A 23,516-nucleotide genomic window follows, 5' to 3' on the forward strand; every position below is an offset into this window, starting at 1 on the left:
GTTGTGCATGAAAATCCCAGTAACTGAGCAGATTGTGAAATACTCAGACCAACAACCATGCCACGCTCAAAATTGCTTAAATCACCTTTCTTTCCCTTTCTGACATTGAGTTTGGAGTTCAGGAGATTGACTGGACCAGGACCACACCCCTAAATGCATTAAAGCAACTACCATGTGATTGGTTGATTCGATTATGCTTAATGAGAAATTGAACAGACCTGTGTCTCTAAGTTGTTAGGACTTGGACCTGAGTACACTGGAATGTGGCAGTGACATGGATCACAGCAAACCTTAATCTGTGGTTCAGTTTTCATCTTTTGCAATTGCATCTTTAGTGATTTTTAGTGAACTGTCTACTGTGTCTTGTCCAATGAAGGGATTTTTTTAATAGAAGTGGATGTTTTGCCAAAAAAAGCTATCATGCACTTAGAGGGTTTTGCAGCGAAAATCAGTCAAATTTGTTAAATACAAATGAAAAGACTAAAATTGTATTATCCCCTTCTGACATCACAAGAGGAGCCGAATTTCAATTACTTATTTTTTCACATGCTTGCAGAGAATGGTTTACCAGAACTAAGTTACTGGGATGTTATTTAAACATTTTCAAGGTTGAAAGAAGCACTGGGGATCCAATTATAGCACTTAAAAGTCAGATTTTCATGATATGTCCCCTTTAAAGTGGAATTCCTGAACCAAAACAAAGAGCCTGATTAAAAAAAATTACCTGTACAAGAAATCATATCAGATGCACTTAAAGGGTTTTGCATCTGAATTCCTCATATGTAGGCTAGTATGTGTTAACCACAGAAAGATAAAAAAAATAATAATATAGAGGTTTAATCAAAAGGACAAGTATTACATGCAAAATTACGTTGGAGTGCTTTATTATTCTATGTTAAATTAAAGTTTGGTTTTGTGATTCAACACTTCGATCCTAAACTGTTACAAGTGACAGTGTCATTGAATAAAATTGTATCCTTGAGATCAGAAAATCGAACATTTCACAATTGGAGCAAGAACAATAATAAATCTTCACTCCAATAACAGATACTGTAATTTCAAAACGTATTTCAACAATTAAACAGAAAAATGTATGAATGTCACTGCATTATAAAACCAAAAGGAAACAGTGGGAAATCGGTCTGTCTGTGTAAAGTGATATTAAATATGTGTTCTGAGTTTGTCACACCACAGAAAAATGTGTTATTAACCACCCAGCCACATTTGAATGACAAAAAAACACCAAATGAATAAAATAAGTTATGAAATTTGGGGTAAAAGAAGCAGCATTCTCTTCTCTTAAGTGCTGGGGGCGTGTCCGCCGTAAAGGGCTGGTTATAGTGCAGTTTGCAGTTTGAGTTAAATCAATTCTCAACTTGGCCCATCTTTGTTCTCACCGTTGCAAATGGAAATATCTATATCTAGTGGACCAATCACAGCACTTGTGGTCCGCATAGAACTGAAGCGCACTTAAAAATTTGGCGAGGTGCATGTCAGGCTACGCAGAGGCTACAGGTGTAGACCTTACGCACGACTATAAATTGGACTTGAGTGCTGAAACCACGCCCACTCGTTGCAAAGCTGCCTTCTCTCTCAACTTTCAAAAAAAAAACACTTTTATCCCATCGTGACTCTCAATGTTCTTATGATCAACAACAATTTTCTACTTAATGTTTTCTAGAACCTGAATGAGCATCTGATCGATGACATCACTGTTATAGTCCACAGTTTCTAGATGAAGTGAGGGGATGAAAGACACCAGCAGGTGGCTCAGGTTTACACGCAGTCTCTTCAGCGTCGACCGCTCATCTTTTTCCACCGCGAGCTTGGATAGTTCACTCTTGAGCTGATCACATAAGGCTGAAAGACTGAGCTTTTCTGCTTCTACCATCTCCAGCTAGATGTGTAAAAAAAGCAATATCGGTAGTTAGAAATTCAAAGATCACACATACTGAGATGCCATTTCTGCTGAACACAATGGAAGATGTTTTGAGCAATGTTTGAAATCGTTTTACAAACAAATTAGTTTTGCACATGCCTATAATTCCTAGTGTGAGTTAGTTTGAGCCGGCTGAAAAAACCTTTTGCAACTTAAAATTTTCACTTAAAGTATTGGTTACACTTTACTTGAAGGGGTGTTCATAAGACTGACATGTCAACATGAAGGAGATTTTATGCACATTTATGACAACTGTCATTAAGTGTCATTTGTTCAATTGTGTCATTTTTAATGCAAAGATAACATTGTTAGGGATGTCCTTGTTATAAACCAATACATATAGCTTTTCAAAAATCTGTCATAATATAACATAGCAGAATAATTATCAAACTTAAGAAACCACCTAGCTTTATGGGTTAACATTACATTAAACTGTCATTTAAATGTCATTAAGTGTTAATACTCTGTCAAATCGGTTTATTACAGCGTCAAGAATATTTTTCTTGACCTCAACTACAGTGGACAAATCGAACTTGTCATTAAAATGTCAATAAGTGTTAATATTATGTACAATTTATTTTAAATACCTTAACAAAATGCAACAGACACATCAAAAGATTACACTTACATTTATGTTTGTGTACAATAAATAAAAACTGACAACTAACAGAACTTGTTCTTCTTCACACAGAGGTTCTGAATTTTTTTGACATAGAAGAAAAAACTAACAAAACATTTAATTAATGTAATGTAATTAACTGTTTTTGCAGCTGTATGGCTTAACCCATAATTATACTGTTTTCATTTAATTTTAGGTGAATCTGTCTCCAAATGCAATAAAATATAATTTTATCAATTTAAATTCTTCTTATTATTATTATTATTGGATGATTGATTTTATTTCTCTAACATGTGGAAGAAAAAATTATGAACTGAAGAATATTCATGATGTTGTTATAAAACTATTTGACAGAGTATTAACACTTAATGACATTTTAATGACAAATTATATTTGTACCACTGTAGTTGAGGTCAAGAAAAATATTCATGACGCTGTTATAACACTATTTGACAGAGTATTAACAACTTAATGACATTTAAATTACAAATTATATTTGTACCACTGTAGTTGAGGTCAAGAAAAATATTCATGACGCTGTTATAACACTATTTGACAGAGTATTAACAACTTAATGACATTTTAATTACAAATTATATTTGTACCACTGTAGTTGAGGTCAAGAAAAATATTTATGACGCTGTTATAAAACTATATGACAGAGTATGAACACTTAATGACATTTTAATGACAAATTATATTTGTACCACTGTAGTTGAGGTCAAGAAAAATATTCATGACGCTGTTATAACACTATTTGACAGAGTATTAACAACTTAATGACATTTTAATTACAAATTATATTTGTACCACTGTAGTTGAGGTCAAGAAAAATATTCATGACGCTGTTATAACACTATTTGAGAGAGTATTAACACTTATTGTCATTTTAATGACAAATTATATTTGTACCACTGTAGTTGAGGTCAAGAAAAATATGTATGACGCTGTTATAAAACTATATGACAGAGTATTAACACTTAATGACATTTTAATGACAAATTATATTTGTACCACTGTAGTTGAGGTCAAGAAAAATATTCATGATGTTGTTATAAAACTATATGACAGCGTATTAACACTTAATGACATTTTAATGACAAATTATATTTGTATCACTGTAGTTGAGGTCAAGAAAAATATTCATGACGCTGTTATAACACTATATGACACATTATTAACACTTAATGACATTTTAATGACAAATTATTTGTACCACTGTAGTTGAGGTCAAGAAAAATATTCATGACGCTGTTATTAAACTATATGACAGCGTATTAACACTTAATGACATTTAATGACAAATTATTTGTACCACTGTAGTTGAGGTCAAGAAAAATATTCATGACGCTGTTATTAAACTATATGACAGCGTATTAACACTTAATGACATTTAATGACAAATTATATTTGTACCACTAGTTGAGGTCAAGAAAAATATTCATGACACTGTTATAAAACTATTTGACAGAGTATTAACACTTAATGACATTTTAATGACAAATTATTTGTACCACTGTAGTTGAGGTCAAGAAAAATATTCATGACGCTGTTATTAAACTATATGACAGCGTATTAACACTTAATGACATTTAATGACAAATTATATTTGTACCACTAGTTGAGGTCAAGAAAAATATTCATGACGCTGTTATAACACTATTTGACAGCGTATTAACACTTAATGACATTTAATGACAAATTATATTTGTACCACTAGTTGAGGTCAAGAAAAATATTCATGACGCTGTTATAACACTATATGACAGAGTATTAACAGTTATTGACATTTTAATGACAAATTATATTTGTACCACTGTAGTTGAGGTCAAGAAAAATATTCATGACGCTGTTATAACACTATATGACAGCGTATTAACACTTAATGACATTTTAATGACAAATTATTTGTACCACTGTAGTTGAGGTCAAGAAAAATATTCATGACGCTGTTATTAAACTATATGACAGCGTATTAACACTTAATGACATTTAATGACAAATTATATTTGTACCACTAGTTGAGGTCAAGAAAAATATTCATGACACTGTTATAAAACTATTTGACAGAGTATTAACACTTAATGGCATTTTAATGACAAATTATATTTGTACAACTGTAGATGAGGTCAAGAAAAATATTCATGACGCTGTTATAAAACTATATGACAGAGTATTAACACTTAATGACATTTAATGACAAATTATTTGTACCACTGTAGTTGAGGTCAAGAAAAATATTCATGACGCTGTTATTAAACTATATGACAGCGTATTAACACTTAATGACATTTTAATGACAAATTATTTGTACCACTGTAGTTGAGGTCAAGAAAAATATTCATGACGCTGTTATTAAACTATATGACAGCGTATTAACACTTAATGACATTTTAATGACAAATTATATTTGTACCACTAGTTGAGGTCAAGAAAAATATTCATGACACTGTTATAAAACTATTTGACAGAGTATTAACACTTAATGGCATTTTAATGACAAATTATATTTGTACCACTGTAGTTGAGGTCAAGAAAAATATTCATGACGCTGTTATAACACTATATGACAGAGTATTAACACTTAATGACATTTTAATGACAAATTATATTTGTACCACTGTAGTTGAGGTCAAGAAAAATATTCATGACGCTGTTATAAAACTATATGACAGAGTATTAACACTTAATGACATTTTAATGACAAATTATATTTGTACCACTGTAGTTGAGGTCAAGAAAAATATTCATGACGCTGTTATAACACTATATGACAGAGTATTAACACTTAATGACATTTAATGACAAATTATTTGTACCACTGTAGTTGAGGTCAAGAAAAATATTCATGACGCTGTTATTAAACTATATGACAGCGTATTAACACTTAATGACATTTTAATGACAAATTATTTGTACCACTGTAGTTGAGGTCAAGAAAAATATTCATGACGCTGTTATTAAACTATATGACAGCGTATTAACACTTAATGACATTTAATGACAAATTATATTTGTACCACTAGTTGAGGTCAAGAAAAATATTCATGACACTGTTATAAAACTATTTGACAGAGTATTAACACTTAATGGCATTTTAATGACAAATTATATTTGTACAACTGTAGATGAGGTCAAGAAAAATATTCATGACGCTGTTATAAAACTATATGACAGAGTATTAACACTTAATGACATTTTAATGACAAATTATATTTGTACCACTGTAGTTGAGGTCAAGAAAAATATTCATGACGCTGTTATAAAACTATTCGACGGAGTATTAACAGTTATTGACATTTTAATGACAAATTATATTTGTACCACTGTAGTTGAGGTCAAGAAAAATATTCATGACGCTGTTATAACACTATATGACAGCGTATTAACACTTAATGACATTTTAATGACAAATTATTTGTACCACTGTAGTTGAGGTCAAGAAAAATATGCATGACGCTGTTATTAAACTATATGACAGAGTATTAACACTTAATGACATTTTAATGACAAATTATATTTGTACCACTGTAGTTGAGGTCAAGAAAAATATTTATGATGCCGGTATAACACTATATGACAGCGTATTAACACTTAAAGACATTTTAATGACAAATTATATTTGTACAACTGTAGTTGAGGTCAAGAAAAATATTCATGACGCTGTTATAACACTATATGACAGAGTATTAACACTTAATGACATTTTAATGACAAATTATATTTGTACCACTGTAGTTGAGGTCAAGAAAAATATTCATGACGCTGTTATAAAACTATTCGACGGAGTATTAACACTTATTGACCTTTTAATGACCAATTATATTTGTACCACTGTAGTTGAGGTCAAGAAAAATATTCATGACGCTGTTATAACACTATTTGACAGAGTATTAACACTTAATGACATTTTAATGACAAATTATTTTAGTACCACTGTAGTTGAGGTCAAGAAAAATATTCATGGCACTGTTATAAAACTATTTGACAGAGTATTAACACTTAATGACATTTTAATGACAAATTATATTTGTACCACTGTAGTTGAGGTCAAGAAAAATATTCATGACGCTGTTATAAAACTATTTGACAGAGTATTAACACTTAATGACATTTTAATGACAAATTATTTTAGTAGCACTGTAGTTGAGGTCAAGAAAAATATTTATGATGCTGTTATAAAACTATATGACAGAGTATTAACACTTAATGACATTTTAATGACAAATTATATTTGTACCACTGTAGTTGAGGTCAAGAAAAATATTTATGATGCTGTTATAAAACTATATGACAGAGTATTAACACTTATTGTCATTTTAATGACAAATTATATTTGTTCCACTGTAGTTGAGGTCAAGAAAAATATTCATGATGCCGGTATAACACTATATGACAGCGTATTAACACTTAATGACATTTTAATGACAAATTATATTTGTACCACTGTAGTTGAGGTCAAGAAAAATATTCATGACGCTGTTATAACACTATTTCACAGAGTATTAACACTTAATGACATTTTAATGACAAATTATCGTTTTTCCACTGTAGATGAGGTCAAGAAAAATATTCATGACGCTGTTATAAGACTGTTTGACAAAGTATTAACACTTAATGACATTTTAATGACAAATTATATTGGTACAACTGTAGTTGAGGTCAAGAAAAATATTCATGACGCTGTTATAAAACTATATGACAGAGTATTTACAACTTAATGACATTTTAATGACAAATTATATTTGTACCACTGTAGTTGAGGTCAAGAAAAATATTCATGACGCTGATATAAAACTATATGACAGAGTATTAACACTTAATGACATTTTAATGACAAATTATATTTGTTCAACTGTAGTTGAGGTCAAGAAAAATATTCATGACGCTGTTATAACACTATTTCACAGAGTATTAACACTTAATGACATTTTAATGACAAATTATATTTGTACCACTGTAGTTGAGGTCAAGAAAAATATTCATGATGCCGGTATAACACTATATGACAGCGTATTAACACTTAATGACATTTTAATGACAAATTATATTTGTACCACTGTAGTTGAGGTCAAGAAAAATATTCATGACGCTGTTATAACACTATTTCACAGAGTATTAACACTTAATGAAATTTTAATGACAAATTATCGTTTTTCCACTGTAGATGAGGTCAAGAAAAATATTCATGATGCTGTTATAACACTATTTGACAGAGTATTAACACTTATTGACATTTTAATGACAAATTATATTTGTACAACTGTAGTTGAGGTCAAGAAAAATATTTATGACGCTGTTATAAAACTATTTGACAGAGTATTAACACTTAATGACATTTTAATGACAAATTATATTTGTACCACTGTAGTTGAGGTCAAGAAAAATATTTATGACGCTGTTATAACACTATTTGACAGAGTATTAACACTTAATGACATTTTAATGACAAATTATATTTGTACAACTGTAGTTGAGGTCAAGAAAAATATTTATGACACTGTTATAAAACTATTTGACAGAGTATTAACACTTAATGACATTTTAATGACAAATTATATTTGTACCACTGTAGTTGAGGTCAAGAAAAATATTTATGACGCTGTTATAAAACTATATGACAGAGTATTAACACTTAATGACATTTTAATGAAAAATTATATTTGTACCACTGTAGTTGAGGTCAAGAAAAATATTTATGACGCTGTTATAAAACTATATGACAGAGTATTAACACTTAATGATATTTTAATGACAAATTATATTTGCACAACTGTAGTTGAGGTCAAGAAAAATATTCATGACGCTGTTATAACACTATTTGACAGAGTATTAACAACTTAATGACATTTTAATGACAAATTATATTTGTTCAACTGTAGTTGAGGTCAAGAAAAATATTCATGACGCTGTTATAAAACTATATAACAGAGTATTAACACTTAATGACATTTTAATGACGAATTATATTTGTTCAACTGTAGTTGAGGTCAAGAAAAATATTAATGACGCTGTTATAACACTATATGACAGAGTATTAACACTTAATGATATTTTTATGACAAATTATATTTGTACCACTGTAGTTGAGCTCAAGAAAAATATTAATGACGCTGTTATAACACTATTTGACAGAGTATTAACACTTAATGACATTTTAATGACAAATTATATTTGTACCACTGTAGTTGAGCTCAAGAAAAATATTAATGACGCTGTTATAACACTATTTCACAGCGTATTAACACTTAATGACATTTTAATGACAAATTATATTTGTACAACTGTAGTTGAGGTCAAGAAAAATATTCATGACGCTGTTATAAAACTATTTGACGGAGTATTAACAGTTATTGACATTTTAATGACAAATTATTTGTACCACTGTAGTTGAGGTCAAGAAAAATATTCATGACGCTGTTATAAAACTATTTGACAGAATATTTACACTTAATTACATTTTAATGACAAATTCTATCTGTACCACTGTAGTTGAGGTCAAGAAAAATATTCATGACGCTGTTATAACACTATTTGTTTGAGTATTAGAACGTAATGACATTTTAATGACCATTTCAATTGTATCACTGGTAAAAAGTTGTCATTTATGTTGTCTTGGTAATGTCAAGTTGTCATGTCAAGTTATGATGTAATGGTTTATGACAAGTTGTCATAACAAAGACATTTCAAACAATCTTATCTTTGCAGTAAAAATGACATAATTGAACAAATGACACTTAATGACAATTGTCATAAACATGCACAAAATCTCCTTCATGTTCATGACACGTGTCATGTCATGATTATAAAGGTGTCATGTCTTATGAACACCCCTTCAAGTAAAGTGTTACCGTTATTTCCCTCTTACCCAACGCTATCTCATGGCAATTCGTACAGATTTTATGAGGTGGCTTGTTCGTATCAATTTGTATGATCACATCCATACATTTTTGTACAATTTGCCCCAGTGACGTTAGGGTTAGGGATGGGGTTTCTTTATGTAAGCAATAAGGTACGAGAGGGTGTTCTGTATCGTGAATATGTAACGGCTGAAGGGCGTTTTTAGGCACGATGTGAAGCATGAAAGCTCAAATAAAAACAACAAACCGATACGTGTGGTTGCTAAGGGCTCAGTGATAAACAGAACCGTTGGGTGAAGCGGTCATAGCCGTGTTTTATCGTGAATAAAGCACACCTACTGACCAATCAGAATCAAGGATTGGAACTAACCGTTTTATAATGTTTTTATGATAATCGTAAATTTTTTGCATTTAGCCAACTAGTAAAACATGTATGAATTCTCGTGAGATCAGGCTGTTTTACCCTGCTGATGAGCTGAGTCCTTTCAGCCTCTAGAGCGGCACCGTGCTCTCGAAGCACTTCCAGTTCCTCCCGACAGGCATCTCTTTCTTCCACTGCCTTCTGCATCAGTTCCATCGGCTCATCTTGCCACCGTTGCGCCTCTGCCATGCTCCATTCCTCATCCTCTTCCATCTCGTCATGCAATACTCCTCTCTTCTCATTTTTCAGAGGCGATGCAATTATCTCCTCCACAGCCGAGCTGTATTCCTCTCCCGTCCTGAATGATGCATCTCCTTCGCACATCTCCTCCGTAGCGGCAGGCCCCTGATGCGACTCGAATCCTTTCATCATGCCGTTCTCAGCTTTGCTCACAAGTGTGTCGGATTGACTCTTTCTCTCCTCTTTCAAAGCAGGCCTGCGGTGTTCCTGAGACGAGAGCTCTTGTTGTGGGCCTGGAAGGGAGGCAGAAGAGATTGACGACACCTCAGTCTGTGTTTCAATGGAAGATGACCGTTGTTTTGCTCTGAAAAAAACCGAATAAAAAAAACGAAGATGACGCTCCATAACTGTAAAAATTTGTATTAACTAGCATATTTTATAGGATTATACCTTCTAAGAGTGTTGGAGATAGCGGTCAGGTTGATGAGGGGCAGCGGTGACCTGTCCGCTAGTGATCGGTTTGACTCTACACATAAATGAAATCTTGAAAGTTTAATATCTGTGATTCTCAAAATGTGCACATTGGAGTCGAGATTTAGAAAATTATGAGTGACCAGGAATAAAATGACCTGGTAAAATGTTAACTTAATATTTGTTTGGTTTTTAAATTTATTGTATATCTTTAACCAGCTTCATATTTTATATAAGAGCCCCCATGAAACTAAGGCGGCTTAAAGTTTGTGTATTTCGATTTTTGCCTTTTACCAGATTGGCCAAAGTCTGGTGGCTGTCTGGACAGGGTGAGTTGTGCATGACTGGTTGTTAGCTCTGCCTGAATGTCCTCAGTCTGTGTTTTCTGTAAGAAGGAGAGAAGATTATGATACAATCCATCCTGAACTACATTGTGCATTTTGCATAGCCCAAAGTTTGCTTTAATGAATCTAACTGCTTTATGTGCCTAAGGGGGCATGCACACCAAAGCTTTTACGCCCGCGGCCAGCGTATGTTTCAATTGTTTCCAATGGTAGTGCAGCATTTTTCCAAAAAGCCGGCAGCTAGTGGGTTTTTTTCGCTTGGCGGGTTTTGGGCGCTCAGCACTGAGCTCTGAGAGTTTAGAAATATTCAACTTTTGCACTGCAGCAGGCTTCGTGCACTTAACCAACCCAGAAGCCCTCGTGAAAGAGCAATCAGACCAATCAGACAAAAGAAGGGAGCAGTTCACACTGAGGGGCAACCTCTTTTCCTATTTTCGCCATGATGCTTGAGTTTGTCCCAAAACACCACTGCGAGGGTGCTCCCTCGTGGACTTGCGTCAAAGGTCCCTATGGTCTGCACTGCATGATGTCATCAAAGTGTGGACTCTGAGGAAGTCCACAAGTCCGGAGGGTGCCATTTGGGACAGGGCCATACTAGAAAGCTACAGGCAAGTGAATTTTTTTTATCAGGGTTGGAGCAAACTCCGAAGTTCGCCACCCCTGAGCTAGCTGATTCACTAGTAACGTTGATTTATTAGCATTAGCTAGCTGATTCACTAGAAGTGTTGATTCATTATTTAGCTGATTCACTAGTAACATTGATACATTAAGGGCCGATCACACTAGACTTTTCAATCCATTGACTTTCTTTCATACGCATGAAAAATTAATCAGACCGGAAACACAAGCTTGTGCGACGATATTTCACAGGTGGCTGCGTAGTTCAAGTCTGGAGAACTCTTACCTGCGAATTCGTATCACGTGGAGCATTGTGAACAGGACAAGACTGATATGTCACTGCATGACCTTTCTCTCTACTGAAAAGCACAAATGGACGAAGCCAGAGATCATATTGATGAGCTTTCTCCGCAGCAACGTCCGACAAATACTTGCATGCTCAAAGTCTAGTGTGACCGTGGCTTTAGCTAGCTAATTAACTAGTAGTAACTAGTAGTCGGCTCTCAAAGCTATTTTAAACATCAGATAAGGTGAATATTTTCTCTTTAATATAGTTGATGCTGAGTCATCATTAAGTAAATCATGACAAAAAAAATGCTAACCAATATATTTTCCATGTGTCCGCTATGTTAGCGATTATAACAACACTGTAAAAAAAATCCGTAGAAATTGCAGCTGGGTTGCCGGTAATTTACCGTAAATTTAAATTTATGTTATTTACTGGCAATATTTTGTTCAAAGTTGAATGAACATTTAACATTTACAAGTCTTTGTCTTTACAAAGTAAAACTAAAAAAACAGCATCAAGCAAAACATTCTGGGAAACAAAATCTGAAGCAAAAAAACAGAAAAAGGTTGATGATGATTTCTGGTTCCCAGAATGCTTTGCATGATGCTGTTATTGTATAGTTTTATTCTGTAAAGATAAAGACTTGTTAATATTTAAAATTTATTTAACTTTGAACAAACTCTTGCCAGTAAATAAAATAAATTTAAATCTACGGTAAATTACCGGCAACCCAGCTGCAGTAACATTGTAATTTCTACGGATTTTTTTAACAGTGAACCTAGCTAACAGTCATTACGTGTAAAATTAAGTTCAAATTTTAATGGTGGCTTGGTTGTAAACAACTCCAAAAACATTCCAATAAATAAATGGTTTTGAAGAAGATTATTAGGCTTTTCTTTGTGTACACATATCCCTACTAGTACAATTTTGGCTGTATCATTTTTCCCATTCAAAAATTGCTCTGGAGCAATTTTATGTTTATCGCCCCCCACTATAACAAATAAATTTACACCTATGATTATATTACTTCAATGCCATGGAAACTACTCATAATGCCGTTGCATTTACAGAAAATGTGAACATCTAGAAATGTTCATATAATATTCTTACCTCTGGTTCATTCTCTTCAGACAGACTCCTGACAGTGTTTCTCCGCCTAAACAAAACCAAAATAGTGGTATATAAAATCATCATAATGTTAAAATAAAAATACTTAAATGTGAAATTTTTTAAAACCAACAATATATTGTATTTTGGAAAAAAAATAAGTACATAAAATATAAGAGTTCCTTACCCCGATTCACAACGGTAAGCGTATAATAAGTAAGGAATAATTGACGACGCGCCATTGAATTATAAGAAAATAGGTGGCTAATTTTTATAATCATATGTTTTTGTAAGATTCACTTTTAGTTTGTACGTAATCCATACAGATGAGCAACTTCCTAAAACACTTACAAATTCCCATAAGATCATGCTGGAAAATACGTATAGTAACGGATAATCTAGCAGTTGTCAAATGCTAAATTTATTTCTAAGGTTGACCTTCTGGAGTCACTGATGGATGAGTTTCTCCTAAATGAGTTTAACAGTTCAACTTACTGGCGTTTAAATGGTTTAGGGTACGGCTTCTGGTCTTCCTCTTCATCATCTAGTTCCTCTTCTACTAAACAGCTCCTGTGTAAGGCTTAGAGTTAGATGACTATTCAGGCTATTCAAACACTCTCTGAAAAAAGGTATAAAAGTTGTCACTGAGACAGAACCTAATATGTACCATTTTGGGGTACTTTAAGGTACCAATATGCACCTTTTAGTGTACTTTTTGAAAATATGCCACACCAGTGACAATAATAAAAAAATTGAAGTTAATAAAGCTAAAAAAAATTCATTTTGGGGTTACCACAAGAAATTTTTAAGTTAATCCAACTTTCACTCCTAACCATATATTTTACACAGTTATTGTTATTTATACCTTGGTCCTTCATCTGGTAATTTTCTTTTATTGGTACATAAAACATATCTTTCCATTTGGCATAAGATCTCAGTTTTCTGATATATTGTAGTGTTGTGTATTCATTTTGTTGTTTATTTAGATTTTTTATTTTAAATTTATTTATTTACATACTAATGTAAATAAACCTCTGCAATTCTCCGGGAAAACCTGACTTAAATGAAGTGCTAATGCTAAAAAACAATGCTACCAGTGAATCAGCTAGCTAATGAATCAATGCTACCAGTGAATCAGCTAGCTAATGAATCAAAACTTTTAGTGAATCAGCTAGCTAATGAATCAACACTTTTAGTGAATCAGCTAGGTAATGAATCAACACTTTTAGTGAATCAGCTAGGTAATGAATCAACACTTTTAGTGAATCAGCTAGGTAATGAATCAACACTTTTAGTGAATCAGCTAGCCAATGAATCAAAACTTTTAGTGAATCAGCTAGCTAATGAATCAAGACTTTTAGTGAATCAGCTAGGTAATGAATCAACACTTTTAGTGAATCAGCTAGCCAATGAATCAAAACTTTTAGTGAATAAGCTGGCTAATGAATCAACACTTTTAGTGAATCAGCTAGCTAATAAATCAACACTTTTAGGGAATAAGCTAGCTATTGAATCAACACTTTTAGTGAATCAGCTAGCTAATGAATCAAAACTTTTAGTGAATCAGCTAGATAATGAATCAACACTTTTAGTGAATAAGCTAGCTAATGAATTAAAACTTTTAGGGGCGGTTTCCCGGACCAGGATTAGCTTAATCCAGAACTAGGCCTTCGTTTAATTAGGAAATATAATTAGTTTTAACAAACATGCCTTACTAAAAACATTACCTGTGTGCATTTTGAGGTAAAACAAAGGGCACTGATGTATTTTAAGATATGTAAGTGCAAGTTGTTTTCAGTTTGGAGAGCTCGTAAAACTGTTTAAGTCTAGGACTAGTCTAATCCCTGTCCGGGAAACCGCCCCTTAGTGAATAAGCTAGCTAATGAATCTACACTTTTAGTGAATAAGCTAGCTAATGAATCAATACTTTTAGTAAATCAGCTAGCTATTGAATCAACACTTTAAGTGAATCAGCTAGCTAATGAATCACTATTTAGGTGAATCAGCTAGCTAATGAATCAACTCTTTTAGTGAATCAGCTAGCTAATGAATCAACACTTTTAGTGAATAAGCTAGCTAATGAATCAACACTTTTAGTAAATCAGCTAGCTAATGAATCAACACCTTTAGTAAATCAGCTAGCTAATGAATCAACACTTTTAATGAATAAGCTAGCTAATGAATCAACACTTTTAGTGAATCAGCTAGCTAATGAATCAAAACTTTTAGTGAATCAGCTAGATAATGAATCAACACTTTTAGTGAATAAGCTAGCTAATGAATTAAAACTTTTAGTGAATCAGCTAGCTAATGAATCAACACTTTTAGTAAATCAGCTAGCTAATGAATCAACACTTTAAGTGAATCAGCTAGCTAATGAATCAACACTTTTAGTAAATCAGCTAGCTAATGAATCAACACTTTAAGTGAATCAGCTAGCTAATGAATCAACACTTTAAGTGAATCAACTAGCTAATGAATCAACACTTTAGGTAAATCAGTGAGCTAATGAATCAACTCTTTTAGTGAATCAGGTAGCTAATGAATCAACACTTTAAGTGAATCAGCTAGCTAATGAATCAACACTTTTAGTAAATCAGCTAGCTAATGAATCAACACTTTAAGTGAATCAGCTAGCTAATGAATCAACACTTTTAGTAAATCAGCTAGCTAATGAATCAACACTTTAAGTGAATCAACTAGCTAATGAATCAACACTTTTAGTAAATCAGCTAGCTAATGAATCAACACTTTAAGTGAATCAACTAGCTAATGAATCAACTCTTTAGGTAAATCAGTGAGCTAATGAATCAACTCTTTTAGTGAATCAGCTAGCTAATGAATCAACTCTTTTAGTGAATCAGGTAGCTAATGAATCAACACTTTTAGTGAATCAACTAGCTAATGTTAATTAATCGATGCTACTACTGACTCGGCTAGCTAATGCTAATAAATCAACATTGATACTATGTATCAGAGCCTGCCAAGTGAACAAAATGTACAAGTTTTGGAAAGTGACTGACTGCAGTACTCACAACACATCTTCTATTGCAACTGTGCCCTTTGGATCCTCTTTCTTTCGCTTGTAGCGGATTTCGTTCCAGTACTCCTCCAACTTAATACTGAGATTGTGCATCGTCTTCCTGTACAAAAATAAAGCCTCAACGTCATAGTTTAAAGTGAGCACACTACTAGTGTCCCTTAAGAAAATTATCCATGGTTTTACTACAGTTAAAACAAAAAAAATCATGGCTACTGTAGTAAAACCATGGTTACCACAAAATTTCCATGGTTTTCAAAAACCATAGTTTTGCTGATAGTAATCAATACACCAAAAAACATGGTTACTACACTGTTACCACAATAAAACCATGGTTAATTTGTTAAACAGTATCGGTTCAACTAACCTGTATTTATCGGTGTCATCAAAGTCCTGCTTATTGTGAGTGGGTTGGAGAAAATTACACTCAATAACGCCAATGACTCCCACACCTTTCCTTTCAGTCTGCAACAAATGCAAATCAAATTGGAATGAAAATTAGATGATAAAAGTCAAATAAAAATTATGATATTAGAATAAATATGTTTTTAGGGAGCAGTTCTGGTTACCTTACTTTGGCAGCTCACTTTCACATATGGTTTTATTAGCCTGTTTTTATGGTACATCATAATCCCATAATGCTCTTTGCTTCTGGTGTTGTAGCCAAAGGTGATCCGTACTCGCTTGTTCTGAGTGCTGAGTTAAGTAAAATATTGAGGAAAAACTGGTGTGTGTGTTCTCCACAAAACGTTTTAAGGATACAAGGAATGATGGTCTGTAGTTGTCTTGTGCGATAAGAGCCAGACTTTTGCATATCAGTTGGGTTTTAACTCGCTGCCCACGAACAATAATTTGCATGCGAGGCTTTAGGTATAAAATGCTACAGTATGCCTATAATAGAAAACAAAAGAAGCAAGAAATCTCATCAACTTATCTGATCTAATCTTTTATTTAGTTTTATGTGTCGATTCTCAGCACGACCTGATTGTGCCGATTGGAAGATGTTCCTGGGTCAACGTATTGTTTTGACCCTGAAACATTTCTGTAAAAAAAACCTTATCATAACTTATTCCTAAAATAAGAGGGAAATTATAAGTGTATAACAGTGGTGTAGAAGCATCTAACCCTGGTTGTGAGCTGAAACCTCACATTAACTGTAAACTAATCCCTCAAACCTGGTTGGTTGGAATGTTGTTGAGGAACTCTCACTTGGCAAAATCAAGAAGGCACAGACTCTCTAAAGGTATTATGTGTCTTGTTAGGATATAAGTACTCTTTTTTTATCCCTTCTCAATATCCAGAGATGACGGCAGTATTTATAAGCAAGCTTTTCCTGGGTTGATTCCTTCGAATGGCTCTGCAGTGCTATCAAAGCATTGCTCTGTTTATCTGAGCATCTAGATCTGCCTGATAAAGCAACATTGACTCCAAAGGCATTAGTTTGAAAAATTTCACCTTTAACCCTCACAAGGTCCTTACAATATGACCCCATCCAACTTTTCCTTAGTTAAAAAATGGTTCCCCTCATCTCAGTGAAATAAGTGACTTTGTGACTCTTCTACCTTATAAATATTCACATATAAAACTAGGCTTCTGAAGGTTTGTAAAATAAAAGTATACAAATTTGGTCTTTGGGGTCAATATGACCCCACATTGAAAATGAATGGGAAATGCGAGGAAAAAAATATTTTGTAAATCCTTTCTACATTGTAAAGTTAATTAATATTTTTTACACTTGGTTTATTAAAGGTGACCTCTTATGACCCTTTTTACATGACATTAAATTATTATTTTATGGTGTCCACAGTGTGTTTATGTGAAGTATTAGCTCAAAATAACCCACAGATGTGTGTGTCCCTTTAAATGCAAATGAGCTGTTGCTTTAAGTATCACTACTGTGCATCAGATATCACTGAAATAAGTGTCCCAAAATGAAAAAGTGAAAACTAAAATGAAAAGTGTTAGGAAGCAGACCATGCATTTTAACCAGTTAGAAACTTTCTCTAAACGTGAATCATTTTGTGCATATGTTGGTTAAATAAAAAAAGTAAGTTACCTGGTTGTCGTAAATCTTTTGTTAATTCGACTTAAAAATATTAGGTGTTAATATTTTTACAGAACTTTTTAAGTCAAATCAACTTAAAATTTTAAGGTAACCTGCTTTTTTAAGTTGAACCAACAAATAATTGAATACAGTGCACAAAGTGTTAAAGTTTGCAAAAAAGGAGTCAGTCCATTGTTGCGCTCACCCGTAATGAGTATTCACTCTCCGGGATCATGATGAGACCGCTGTTACCCCTCCCATTGATGAAGTTTGCTCTGATCTGTATGTCGTATTTATCGGTGTCAAAGTCAAATTCGGTATCACCATTTGTGGACCTGAAAACACAGATTTATGTACAAATCATCATACAATCCCATCAGTCAATCTGTTTATTAATGTTTTTGTCTGTCTCCATTTAAAGAGGCAGGGCATACGTGCGCAAATTCCATATGATGATCCGTGTTCCTGTGGGGCCGGTGGCGCTGATGGCTCGGAGCTCTGTGAACAGCTCTTTTTCCGAGCTAAAGAGTGAATGCTTGAGGATCGCTCTCAGACTGGCTCCATCCTCCACGCTAGTAAGGTCAAAGGTCAAGAGTTTAGTATATGCAAAAAAACATGCATCAGGGTAATGTTAATGCTTGGGAAATATATGCAAATGTGATCTTGCCTATGAAATCTAGGCTAAAGTCTCAATCTATTTATTGAATTCAATCTTTGTCTTACCAGGCAAAATTAAATATATCAAGGTTATATTTTCACAGAATGTTATTTACATTATGATTTTATTGTAATAACAGTAAATCACAAAAAATGTCTAAAGCTGGGTTTCCAAAGGTAGGGTCACATATGCATTAAATATAAATCAGAAACACAGTAAATTGGAATCTGTGCTGGGCCTAATATGACAGCAAAACTTCTTTGTAAGACTTGTGCATCAGTGTTTATGTAACAATAAATGTAAAGTACTGGTTATGTCCGTCACGTCTAAACGTGATGATGGGCACCATGACTCGCTGGGCTCCGATGGCTTCAAGGTAAGACTGGGAGAGGAGACCCACACTCATTGTGTCTCTGGTCTTGGTGAAAACGATTGCATCTTTCCCCAGACGCATGGAACCTGATTTGAACCCGTTACCATAAACGCCGACTGGAATGTGACCTCTAACTGCTTTCTTCTCACTGAATCCAAAGCTTGAAAAAAAATCAAAAGAGTAATATGTTAACATGCATTCATCATAAATCTGATCATAAAATAATTTATTCGTTGTTACAAAACTTGTAATATATTTATTGTCAAATGTTTCAAAAATGCCTCATCTGTTGAATGTTTTTTAATTATGTGGCAAATTTTCACTGAAAATAAAAAATTTGTTAGTTCAACTTAAAAAAAATAAGTTACCTGGTTGCCTTAAAAGTTAATTCAAATAAAAAATATTAGTTAACTCAAAAAACCTTCTGTAAAAATGTTGTGTGAACCAATATTTTGTTAAGTTGAAATAACTCTAATGTGAACCAATGTAATTTTCTATAACTTGGATTTATACATTGCAGTAATGTAATTTTCATCAAAATCAAACACCACATCAGTTGAATGTATTATAGTTTAATCATGTCTGTTGAATGCAATCAAACTCTTTTTGCTGGAATTATCATAGTTACATTAAACCAATGTGATTTTCCTCAAACTTAGCTTTATTACATTGACTTAATGTAAGTTTCATTAAAATCAAACATATCTTTATTATATTTAATATAAGATATTACACTGACCCAAACCAAAGCGGTCACAAATAATTGAATGTATTTTCTTGAGTATGTCATTATTTTAATAAATTAAATACTTTTTTCAAAAACAAATTAACACATATATTTTTTTATATTTTTACAAACATTTTTTAAATATAAGCAGTATATTTTAAATTATTAATTAAACAGCAATTAAATCAAATTACAGTAAATTACAACAATAGACGTGTCTTAAAAATATATAAATATGACAGAAATAAGGTTAACATAAAGAGGCACAATAACAAAGGCTTGATAGTATTGACGGGAAGGGTTTTATTAACCTCAATATGCAATTCAACCATGTTGGTGCAAGTTCGACCCTGTTAAAAACAGAAGAATGCATAAGAAAAACAACACCGTTTATGCTTTCAGTGGGGGCAGTCAACTTCATTTATACATTTTTATTGACTTAAAAAATATATGTAATAATAATCAATAGTATCAATGACTCACATAAGTCACATATTTTTTAAAGAAAATATAGAATTTTTAACGGATAAGTTCAGAAAGTGAGTATAAAAACTATCGATTATAGATAAAAAAAAAAACATTTATACAAACCTGGTTTCTGAGGTCCATTCTGAGGCAATTCAAAACTCTGGCGTCAGGTAGCGTAACGACAAGCGCAGTATGGGGGGTTTGGGCACACAACTCACATTTAATTGATTCATTCGAATAACTCATTACATGTACAACCTGTACAAGTGACATTTCTTTAGTAACTAAATTACACAAATAACTTAAGATATTTGAAAGTTTTTGTAATCAAGCAGATCTGGGGCATCACTGACTTCCACATATAATTTTTTCCTACTATGGAAGTAAATGGTGCCCCATGTCCGTGGCATTATGTACTCATAAAAATGACTTGAATAGCCAAAGCCAATGCTTGTTTAATGGTAAAAACTTCATACTGCCAAAAAATGACTTCATGACTCTCTTGAATCGCAGAATAAGAGCTGTTGTGTTTCGTGAGCTCATGCATTTATGTATGTAATTATAGAAATCAGGCTTAGATTCACACACTTTTAGTTGCAGCAGCACTCAGGTGAATGGTCGTGCTGTGGTGCTTTGTACCTGAGCATCTTATGTAGTTTAGCTCTGGTCAAACCCACCCCATTATCTGTAAAAGAGAGACAGTCTAGGCCTTTGATGCGTGTCCAGTCTATCCAAATCTGTCTCGCGTGAACATCCGGGTCATATGCATTATCTGCAATTAAAAAATAACATAAATACACTAATTCATTGTTTGGAACCCATTATTTTAACATGTAAAAGGTTGATAACAGAACTCACCAATTAATTCAGCTATGGCACTAAAGGGCCAAGTGTGACTTGTGGAATTAGAATGTAGAAATTTAGGACTGATCTGGATTAAAAAAAAAGATAACATTTTAAAGCATTGTGGCTTTACACACTGAAAAAATTATTCATTTAATTTACTAAATTTTTTTTAAGGTAAGTGGTTGCAATCAATTTATTTAAGCTACATTAAAACAAAAAAGATTAGTAAAATAAAATAAAAACTTTTGTTTAAATGCAGCTTAAATAAATTAATTGCAACCACTTACCTTAAAAAATTCAGTAAATTAAATGAATAATTTTTTTTCAGTGCACTGTATGACAGTGTTTGGTAAAAAAAAAAAGTTATAAAAAGTTTTAAAATCAGATTCAAGGATTTACAATATTTATAAATTATCTTTAGCATAAGATAGTATTTGTTTACATTAGTTAATGCAATAAAATCTTAAAGGCGGGGTGCGTGATCTCTTAAACCCAATGTTGAAATTTGAAATCACCTAAAAAACACGCCCCTACCCAAATAGAATCTGGACCTTCTTTTGATAGACCCGCCCCACACATATGCAACCCAGGCAACGATGTCGGTTAGTAGACACGCCCCTTTCTGCTGATTGGCTACAAGTGTGTCTTGGCACTCAGCCCGACTCCCTTTTCCAAAGTGTTTTTCAAAAAATCATGCACCCCGCCTTTAAGTTAAAAACTATTAACATAAAAAAATTTGAAGTTTTTATGGAAAAAAGTAAAAACGCTAATTGGCTAACTCTGAGAAACCTTGAAATTTATGGTTAAAAACTGTAGTACATTTAACATAATATTACATTTTATTTTATGCTCAAAATATCTATTTTATTCAACTAGATTTTACATGTACTTTTGCAGTCAAATATTTTTTAAACTATGTTTTCTATAAGCTAAAATACAAGTCACTGTAAATTGTATGCTGAAAAACAAAGGGTTTGGTTCGTCCTTTTAAACCCAACGCTGGGTTACTTTTTTTTTTTAGAGTTTATGAAGAATCTAAATGCCGATCACGACAGACCCAAGACTAAAAGACTGTTTTGCCAAATGTGAGACAAGATCTGCATGTAAATCCTAGAATAAATTCTGTAATTTCAGAATTATGGGCGTTTCACACGGTACGCGCCAAGTGGCGCAACGCCCACGTTTTGCTGCTTTCCGCACGTCTTATATTGAAAATTAACTAGACACTTGCGACTGCCACGTACCGTGTGAAATGTCCATAATTTATTCATTAGCAAAAACAAACAATTAGGTAGCGGAAATTTTTTTTTTAAACATAAAGTGGTGAATAACCATAAAGTAGAAAAACCCATGTGGGGAAGTTAAAACATGTTTTACACCACAAATGCATGTATAATAAATTACTATCTGAATAAAATATAAGCATATGAAGCAAAATGTTAATTTCTAAACAAAACAAGAAAAACACATTTAAATCTGTAAAAACAAATGATAGCTTTACCTTACTGCCTCCTTCCCCTGCTTCAATTATTTTTGAATCCAATTTTTATCCAAACACAGAGGTGCATAATATATAAATGCATGTTACTTACTGTGCTGAGAGGAATAAAACTTTGTCTATTAGTGGCCATTTGTGCAGAAGGATCGATGTAAGATAGATTACAGAAAGCCTGTAGTTTGTTCACTTGTATGAAGGGACTTCTACTGCACATGTCCAGAAATAGAGAGCGCTCTGTTTTCGTACTCCAGCTATGCACACGCTGAGACTCTGCACATATAGTATTGTTGTCGCAGATAAATGCTGGTATGTACGGGTAACCTGATACATCATTCTCTGGCTTCTTGAAAATCCAAGTCTATAGGCAGATGCTTTACACTTTGCCATTGTGTAAATATACTAGACCAACAAGGCTTATTAGCTTGCATTCAATTGTGATTCTTTTGGTTATTTAGTTTTATATGCAAGACCAATTTTCCACTTTGGTGGACAGTAAAGATATACAACAAAAAAACAATTCACTTTGTTTCGTTCTCTGTGGATTTTTTATGCATCATTATATGATAAGAGAAACATTTATTTTAGTTTATAACTAAGTATTATTAGCAAATTTGTTTAGCACACAATTTATGATGTCAACGCAAAATTAAAGAATACATTTATTAAGTGCTTAATCTTGTTTTGTACCAACACACTATATTTATTATAAAGTTGAACAAAACTGACTCTTAATGTTTTTTTCACATGCTGTTTTAGCCACCGACTATGTGTGACCAATAGAAAGCTGATCCAATATTACATTTCACATGCATGATGTTTACAACATGAAATTGCACAATACACAAACATTAAAGTAACTCTGAATAAGTTGACTACCTGAGTTGTTTTATCAAAGCTTCAGTCTGAGTTCAGGTCTATATAACATATTTTCAAACTAGACTGTCTGAATATGAAGGAGTAAAATATCCATAAAGATGTGGGAGTGTCTAAACTCGACTCCAACATTATGAAACG

At 32.9% G+C, this 23,516-nt stretch overlaps 1 protein-coding gene across 3 annotated transcripts; it reads right to left on the reverse strand.

Moving 5' to 3' along the window:
- Positions 1–842: 842 nt before the first annotated feature.
- Positions 843–23,511, reverse strand: morc3b (MORC family CW-type zinc finger 3b). 3 transcript variants are annotated; one of them, XM_065295410.2, is made up of 17 exons: positions 23,379–23,497; positions 22,597–22,772; positions 21,017–21,089; positions 20,798–20,930; positions 18,899–19,123; positions 18,367–18,504; positions 18,138–18,267; positions 16,651–16,779; positions 16,458–16,577; positions 16,256–16,353; positions 15,884–15,991; positions 13,344–13,418; positions 12,852–12,897; positions 10,785–10,875; positions 10,470–10,545; positions 9,882–10,383; positions 844–1,897 (listed from the first exon to the last, which is right to left on the reverse strand). In XM_065295410.2, the coding sequence occupies exons 2-17, from the start codon at positions 22,714–22,716 to the stop codon at positions 1,664–1,666; spliced, it is 2,298 nt and encodes a 765-aa protein (XP_065151482.1). In that variant the 5' UTR covers positions 22,717–22,772; positions 23,379–23,497; the 3' UTR covers positions 844–1,663. The 3 variants fall into 3 exon arrangements, with proteins under 3 accessions (XP_073670298.1, XP_065151482.1, XP_065151483.1); XM_065295411.2 differs by lacking the exon at positions 22,597–22,772 and having other exon boundaries at positions 845–1,897; positions 23,379–23,511; XM_073814197.1 differs by lacking the exons at positions 20,798–20,930; positions 21,017–21,089; positions 22,597–22,772; positions 23,379–23,497 and adding an exon at positions 20,002–20,774 and having other exon boundaries at positions 843–1,897.
- Positions 23,512–23,516: the final 5 nt, after the last annotated feature.

Source organism: Paramisgurnus dabryanus, chromosome 4 (assembly GCF_030506205.2).
Source record: "Paramisgurnus dabryanus chromosome 4, PD_genome_1.1, whole genome shotgun sequence".
Classification (NCBI taxonomy): Eukaryota; Metazoa; Chordata; class Actinopteri; order Cypriniformes; family Cobitidae; genus Paramisgurnus; species Paramisgurnus dabryanus.